The sequence below is a fragment of the Sinocyclocheilus anshuiensis genome, unplaced genomic scaffold, assembly GCF_001515605.1.
Source record: "Sinocyclocheilus anshuiensis isolate Anshui unplaced genomic scaffold, SAMN03320099.WGS_v1.1 scaffold1184, whole genome shotgun sequence".
Classification (NCBI taxonomy): Eukaryota; Metazoa; Chordata; class Actinopteri; order Cypriniformes; family Cyprinidae; genus Sinocyclocheilus; species Sinocyclocheilus anshuiensis.
Genome location: NW_015547647.1, coordinates 1,181,091 through 1,189,956, shown reverse-complemented (window position 1 = coordinate 1,189,956; position 8,866 = coordinate 1,181,091). Strand labels below are relative to the sequence as shown.

Genomic DNA, 8,866 nt, shown 5'->3' with positions numbered 1-8,866 from the left:
ATATAATCTATCTATATCTATATATATATATATATATATATATATATATATATATATATAAAATCAATTATAAATGATTGAATATTATATTTTTATATATTTGTTCTTAATTATATATTCCAAATTTTTTGTAATCAGCAAAATTAATAAAAGACAGAAGAACAAAATCGAAAGGTTTCCAAAAGAGGTCCAAGATTTTTGTAATTTAGATTGGGGTCCAATGCCAGATTTATGAACGCCAGTTTTAAAATGCCAGTTTCCTTTCCTAAACCAGAACTGGAAAAACCTGGAATGATGAAGTATTTGAGAAAGGCACAAATGAATATGCCTATTAAAATTAAAATCAACTGAGGCTTGAAAATGGAAAACATCTTTTGTGTCTGTCAATCTGACAACTGTTGAACCAGTGGACTGACCGTATAGAAGCCAATGCTGAGCAGCAAGGTCTTCAGGAGCACTTCAGCCAGGTGGAGATGGTCTGGAGCTTCTGAGCCTGAGCTAACACTTCCTGTGGGGCGGTCAGGGGTGGGCGGCAGTGCCAGACCTGCACTCAACTCCCCAGGTGAGCTGTATCCCAGCAGGGATGCCACATGACTCTGTTCCTGCAGGCTGTTCAGCACCATGTCCAGCTGTAGACGCTGTAATAGTAATATCACCGAATCATTAGTGGAGCGCAATGGAACAGCAGGGGTTTCTCAGCAAATATTGATATACGTGCCAGACTTGAATATTGTTGTGTTTGCGTACCTGTCCTTTAGAGAGGCTTTCCCAGCTCTCTGGACCCTGTGGTAACAGCGAGTGCAGCAGCTCCGTTCTCTCCCTGAGAGGAGGCAGCAACAGAGATGCTCCGATGGACAGCGTGCTCATTACCGCCTCAACGCACAAACAAAAATTAATTACTATGGTGTAGAAATGACTCATATGCTGGCATTCTGACAGATGATTCAGTTGAAAGAGTTACACTGAACTCTTGAAGGTTGTGAAAGTCATGTCTCCTTCAAACACCCTCAAAGAGAAAACAGAGCCAACAAATTCCATCCTCTTAAGAGTTTTTAACATGTGGGCAGAACTCCAGCAGCATATGCAAGCATTCTGTTTGGCTAAAGTTGTTTACTGTTTTGTACTGTTGCCAGAAATTATAGATTGTACAGTTGCAGCTTTTGTTTTTTAAAGAATTTTGAACACAAAAAAACTATTTTGAGCATTAAAACAATTCTGTATGAAAACACCCAGTGGATATAATACACATTTAAAATAAATAAATAATTAAATATAATAAAAAAAATAATTTATTATGTTTAATAAAAGAGTCACAGTAGCTTTCACAATGGCTACAACTTCAGCTTCATGGCTACAATTTCTGTGTGATTTTGCACCAGTTCCCCACAAAATAAGAGGTTTTCTTCTCTTGAACACAGTGCTCTTTATTCACAAATTATGTTTTCCTTTTTTTAATATATATTTTTTGTTATATATATTTCATTGTCATTAGTAAATTAAATTAGCAACTTGGATGAAAACACAGCTATTGACAAATAACATATGCCTTGCCAAGTATAATTTTCCAAAGAGCACAATAAATCACAAAACAAAACAGATATTCATATATGCATAACTGTTTAGCACATTCTGCGAGCTGTTTCTTCTAATCTGAATTTAAGGTAAAAAATGACAAAGGTACATTACTTTTCAAAAGTTTGGTGTCGGTAAGATTTTTAAATGTTTTTGAAAGAAGCCTCTTATGCTCACCAAGGATGCATTTGTTTGAGCAAAAATACAGTAAAAATATTTTGGATTCTCTGATGAATAGAAAGTTCAAAACAACAGAATTTATTTGAAATTGAAATCTTTTGTAAATTTTAATTGTCTTTACTGTCTCTTGATCAATTTAATGTTTCCTTACTGAATTGTAAATGTAAGTATATGCAAAAATTTCTGAATTTTGAAATAAACAGTAACTGTAAGTGATACTGATGTGGCATATAACATTTCAAAAAAAGAAAAAAAAAGAAAATGCATAACAAAAACACACTAAAGCCCACTGTTTCATAGCAGACCTGTTGTATGGAGTCTGGTACATTAGAGTCAATGAGTCTGAAGAGCAGGTTCCTGAGGGGCCGACCCTGAGCACCCAGCACTGTGGCCCCCGTTCCCCCTGCGTGGGCCAGCGACAGGTGGATGGATAACAGTTTCATACACAACAACAAAAACTGGTGATGTTCCCTGGAGAAGAAACAGAGGGCGAGAGTGAGAAGTTGAAGTCTAGAGTGAAATGAGAAGTCTAGAGTGACCTTTACCGAGTGCCAGGCCATATGCTGCTCTGACCCCCATCCCTGTGGGCATGGAGACGGTTATTGGCTTGTGCCAGTTACCCCTGCGGCTGTGTGTGTGTGTGTGTGTGTGTGTGTGTGTGTGACATTCCAGCTATATGAGTGTCTGCAGCTGACATTGACATTGACACAGATAAACCAGAATTCTTGCTTGCCTATGCAAAACTCTCTGCCACAGTTCTCTGGTGTGCTAAGTGGTTGCTAGGGCATTGCTATGCAGTTGTTTAGCTGATATGGTGGTTGCTATGTAGTGACTTGAGAGAAAAATTAAAACCTGAAGTAGAAACTTGGAGGCTAGAGTTAGAGGTTCATAAGTATGAGCAATAGTAACCCCAATCACTAGAGGCACAAATAATAAAATAAAACAAAACAAAACAAAAAAAGTTATGGATGGGGATGCTCTGTTAAAACAAATATTTAAAAAATAAAATATGAGAATATATGCGGCGCAATGCAATGCAATACATAAAAAGACAGTATAAGTCATTATAATCAGTAAATATGTCCCAACTGGATGCAACAAATGCCTTATTTATAATGGGTTTTATTGGTTTTGTCTCGTCGCGCCGGGACACGGCATCACAGTATGGTAAGGGGTGTAACATTTCGTCACACGCTTGAGGCATTCGGCCAATCACAACGCACTGGATAGCTGGCCAATCAGAGCACACCTCGCTTTTCAGAACGATGAGCTTTGTAAAAATCGATGCATTTCAGAAAGGCAGGGGGATAGAGGAGAAACAATAATGTACAGTATGTGCATTACACCAAATACACAAAATAATGTTCCTTTTTAGCAACATCATATGACCCCTTTAAGGTATTCTGGAAGCTTCCACATAATGGGAACAAGACATTTGACTCACTCTCTCTTTCGTTGGAGATAATGGCAGAATTAACATTTACAGAATGAAATGTTCTGACCTCAAGGTCAACATACATCACTTACCATCTTGGCCTCAGCAGGAAAATGTCTGCGATATTATATAATCTGTATGACAGCTCTTATGTAATCTCAAAGCTTGAAGTCGACAGATGTAAACTACTGACATCTGGCATTGCAAATGTCTATGAATCAGATTGGCATGTTTCAAGCATCCATCCATAATATGAAATTATATTTCATTCTTCATTTTATAAAGTATAACAAACATTTTTAATATTCTAATTTAAAAAAATAAATAAATAAACTCAAAATAGAAAAAATTATATAAAAACAGAAAAAAATATTAAAATAAAAATAAAAAAACTTAAATAACATTTATTAAAATGAATAAATATGTTTAAATCTATCCATATCCACATACCTACCTATCAAAGAACGAGATTTGTTGCATGATTTGCTTTTAAAACAGTAATATCTGACACTCTGTGCCTCTATACATACATTAAACTGTACATATTTTCGATTAATGGTTTGTGGTTAAAATCACAATCCATCATTTGTAAATCTGGGTGAGTTGGTGCTGGGTTTTTACCTCTTAGAGGGGAAAGGTGCAGGTGGTGTGTCCCCACTGATACTATCGCAGTAACGCTCCAGGAAACTGCGCAGGTATGTAAACGTGCTCTCCTCGAGATCCACACAAAATGGCCTGTGCCAAGCCACCAGCTGCCTGCCAGGCGCACAAATACACATTGATAGTTCACACTCAGTCCTGTCAGGAAAACAATGCAACTGAATAGCTGTGAATAATGGAAAATGAAAAATGTAAATGCGAATGTATTAATACATTAGCGGTGAAACTCACACCAGGTTTTTGATTACGTTTTTGATTTGTGAAAATGAGAAAGGTGCCGTTTTCCGTAGGCTCAAACTCATTTAAGGACAAACTGCTTTTGGTTAGGGTTTAGATCAGGAAGAGACAGCTTTTTATTCCATTTGCATTATCCATAAGCAATGAGATGCATGAAATACCGAATATGCACTGTGGAAAAGCCATCAAATCTCAACTAATGAAATACAGCTTCCTCTTTCTACTCACCTGTCTGTAGGAACCGCTGTCCAGGCCAGGCTGTGGGACGTGCCTGCAGTAATCTGCTGTATTGACACCCCTTCTAAACCAATCACTTTCTTGGGTTTGGTGACTGGCGTTGAGGTATGGCCCTGCCCACACTGCCCCATGGCATTGTTGCCCCAAGCAAATACCTCATTTTCTACAACACAAACCAATGAAATGACTCAAGCAAAAAAGCTTTTTTTTTTAAAGAAAAAACTTAATGCAGCATCAATCTGAGAATTTAATTTCAGTGAATAACGACTTTTTCTCACACAAAGCTAGCATATGGCTTTAGAAAATTTGGAATATAGCACACAAGTTGTATAGACTATTTTTATGAAATCTTTTTCACACTTAAAAGCATCAGTTCCCATTTACTGTATCATCAAAACCTTTTTTAGAGGTTTGGAATTACATGAAGGTGAGTAAATAATGAAATTAAAAAAAAAAAGTTAAATATTCCTTTAATCCTCAACAGTGTTACTGCAAACTAATGCTAAAAAAAAAAACTAATTAATGTAACTAACTGAAACTAATTGAAATAAATCTGAAATAAAAAAAATAGACATATTGTCTTGGCAACTAAATGAAATAAGTTTAAGTACTTAAAAACTACTAAAACTGAAATAAAAATCAAATAAAGCTACATAGAAATACTTAAAAAAAAAAAAAACTAATAAAAATTACAAAATCACAATAAGATTACTAAAACTTTAACATAAAAAATTAAAATACAAAATAAATATAATATAATTATAATATCAAATAAATATATAAATAACATAAAATATATCATATAAATATCAAATAAATATCAAATTTAAAAAATAAAATAACATTTATCAACAATTAATTTTTTTACAATTTTCTATAAAATTTCTATAAAATTAAGTTCTATAAAGCAATTAAAAAGTTAAATTAAATTAAATTAAATCATTTAAAATGCAGTTTAAATACCAAACTCTGCAGACGTTAGAAAAAAAAAATATGGTCAGCAGAAGTTGCCACTATCAGAGCAGAAATTACACATTTCATTTTTTTTTTTTTTATCTAATACTATTAATACTATTTTCTTTCTCCATCTCTCTTACCGTGAGACAGAGCGAGACAGTGGCTGTCTCCACAGGAAATGTCTATGATTTTAGTAATACTGAGCTCCTCTATTAATCGAGGTCTGAGTGAGGTGGTCTCAGACGAGCCGCAGCCGAGACACGAGCCGCAGCCCCATGCAAACACCTGCATCACACACACAGGAGAACACAGAGACACAAGAATTTATATGGGTGTATAACAGTACATGTTTACTCAGCGATATATGTGAGGTTGTGTATACCTGGCCAGCAGATGTCAAAGCCAGTGACGACTGGCTCCCAGCACACACTTTTCTGATAATGAAGCCATGAAGGGCTTCTATCACTTTAGGCCTGTACACACGGTTTGTGTCCCCATGTCCCAGTTTACCTGCAACACAAACACAGAATTTACATGTACAGAACTGCCTCTGAAATGGACAATAGTAATTTAAGGTGTGTCACTTTCAGAGGCCGTGTCTGCACTTGTTTCACAACTGGCTCTATATTTTGCCTGATAAAAACACTTTACGGCAGCTTTATTTGAAATAGGTTTGAGCCTGTCTGCGGATGTTATGTCTGATAGTGCTACAATACAGAACAGAGCACTCTGAAGGGTACACAGCTTTGCTGTTTCATATGTACACACTGATTTTGATCCAGAGTGTTACCATGACAAGCTTGAAAACTCATGAGTATAGTTGTTAAAATTCTTATGTTAAATAAAACTTGACTCAAATATTGCGTCTTTGTGTGCTGTTCAATTCAAATTGTTCCATTTAAGTGAAAAAAAAAACACGAAAATCTACTTTCACGGATAGCCATCGAGTGAACAAAAGCTATTGAGTTTTGCAGTTAGAGACTGGCCGATAGTTCTTTTTTGTGACCAATTTAGAATATTATGTTTGAACGAATAATTAAATGAAATAAAAATGACAGACAGACAGACAGACAGAATAGATAGATAGATAGATAGATAGATAGATAGATAGATAGATAGATAGATAGATAGATAGATGGATATTAAATTACAACTGATTATGGTGTAAAATATGGACTTCTAGGGAAAACATTTAAATACTACAGAAGCATATAATATGGACACTTTATATGAAACATCTGCATACCGTTGTCTCCTCCTCCAAAGGACCAGACGATTCGTCCATCTTGAGCCACAGCAATGGTATGAGAGCTGCCACAGGTCACTTGCCCGACCCCACTGATGTCCTTCACCAGAGTGGGCATGTTACGACTGTGACTGTCGCTGTGACCTACATGACAGGTAGACAGAGTAAAAATGAGACTGAGACAGACAGGCAGAACTTCTGACACAACAGTCTGACTTATTGTCTGACAAATTATTTCACTGTGGATTTGAGAAAAGTCTGTGCAGTGTGTACTGTGCACAGCAGTCATTCAAACCATAAAAACCACCTCACAGAAATCAATAGTGAATTGTATTTCACTGACAACACTATATCTGAGAACAGATCCTCAGGCCTCAGGTGTGGGTGTGTGTGTGTGTGTGTGTGTGTGTGTGTGTGTGTGTGTGTGTGTGTGTGTGTGTGTGTGTGCGTGTGCGTGCGTTTAGTGATGCTGAGAGTCTGTAAGAGGAGAGTGATGTACCGAGTCGACCGAAGTCGCCTTCCCCCCAGGTGTACAGCTCTCCGTCATTAGTCACCGCGGCGCTGTGTCTGTATCCAGCAGAAACACACACCACCACCTACAATACACACATAGGAAACACACACACACTTTGACAAATGCAATACGACAAACTAGTTTGTTACATTTTTTAAGAAATATTAGTGGTTGTTAGAGTGTTTGTGGTTACTGTGGCATTGCTATGTGATCGCTAGGGTGTTATGACTGATTTCAGCATGTCGTGTTGTTGCTTGGGAATTCAGGGGTTGCTAGGGCATAGCTATGGGGTCACTAGGGTGTTTTGGTTGATTTTAGAATGTGGCTATGCAGTTGCTAGTGTTCTGTGGTTACTAGGGCATTGCTATGTGCTCACTATAGTGATCTGGTTGATTTTTAGTATGTTTGGTTGTTGCTGGTGGAATTCAGGGGTTGCTGGGGCACTGCTATGTGGTCATTAGAATGTTTTGATTGATATTATAATGTCTATGCAGTTGCTAGGGTGTTCTGTGGTTGCTAAGGAATTGCTATGTGGTCGCTAGGCTGTTCTGAGTGATTTTTAGCATTTTGCTATGCAGTTGCTAGGGTGTTCTGTAGTTGCTAGGGCATTGCTACTGTATGTGGTCGTTCGGGTGTTATGACTGATTTTTAACATGTTTCTTTGCAGTTGCTAGGGTGTTCTGTGATTGGTAGGGCATTGCTATGTTGTTGCTAAGGTGTTCTGTGTGATTTTACAATGTTGCAGTTGCTTCGGTGTTCTGGGGTTGCTAGTGCCTTGCCTTGTGGTCGCTAGGGTAATTTTTTTGGAAGTTGTTATATTGTTGTTAGGGCATTAAGGGGTTGCTAGGGCATCACTGTGTGGTTGCTAGGGTAGTTTTTATTGTGTTCTGGGGTTGTGTTTGTTAAGGCATTGGTAGGTATTCTGGGTTTGCTAGGGCATTGCTATGCAGTTGCTAGGGTGTTGTGGTTGCTAAGGCATTGTTGTGCAGGTGTTAGATTGTTCCGGGTGATTGCTAAAACATTGCTATGCAGTTTCGTTTGTGTTGTTGGGTTGCTAGAATGCTACAGTAGCGTTAGAGGTTGTTTTTATATTCTATATTCTAAGTGATTTTAGCATGTTGCACTACAGTTGCCAGGATGTTCTGGATTTGCTAGGACATTACTATGTGGTTTCCAGGGTGTTGCTATATGGTTCCTAGTGTCCTCTTAATGATTCCAGCATGTTGCTATGCAGTTTATAGGGTGTTTTGGGTTCTAGGCTAAGGTGTATCTTGTTTCTAGGGTGTTCTAAGCAGTGTTGGGCAAGTTACTCTGAAAATGTAATCAAATTACTGATTACTGATTACTCCTTTTAAAAGTAATCACGTTACTGTTCTGATTACTTTATTTCAAAAGTAATTAGTAATTAGTTACATTACTAGTTACGTTACTTTTTTTCTCCATGAAATTTATGAAACTCCAGCATACACGCTCCTGATAAATATTTGTTATTAAAGCATCAACATTCACAGAACACTGTTATTTTTAACTAAAGCAAGCGGCTGCTGCGTGCATGGTTTGGCATGGCAGAATGCCAGCAAAGAGTGCTGCATTTATAATCTCTAAAAGACATCTCAGTTCATCGCAATCTCACAAATCTCTGTTATAACACAATAAATATATGCATAATGAATCTTTCATAATGTGTACAATTCGTGTTATAATGAGAGGATTCGTGAACACGCTAAATTCAGCACTGCATTGCTCAACGCTGCAAACACGTGTTATAACCTAAATAGAAACTCTGCATACGCTTGCACCTGTTAATCGTTTATATTTTATATTAGTT

General features: G+C 37.1%; 1 protein-coding gene across 1 annotated transcript in view; it reads right to left on the bottom strand.

Moving 5' to 3' along the window:
• The window catches only part of LOC107701925 (probable E3 ubiquitin-protein ligase HERC1), a 75,619-nt gene that overhangs the window by 52,615 nt on the left and 14,138 nt on the right, over window positions 1-8,866 (bottom strand). Inside the window, 9 exon segments of the mRNA XM_016504079.1 lie at window positions 417-638; window positions 748-873; window positions 2,058-2,223; window positions 3,809-3,943; window positions 4,313-4,484; window positions 5,419-5,563; window positions 5,661-5,788; window positions 6,525-6,668; window positions 7,024-7,120. Coding sequence (XP_016359565.1) covers window positions 417-638; window positions 748-873; window positions 2,058-2,223; window positions 3,809-3,943; window positions 4,313-4,484; window positions 5,419-5,563; window positions 5,661-5,788; window positions 6,525-6,668; window positions 7,024-7,120 — 1,335 coding nt within the window.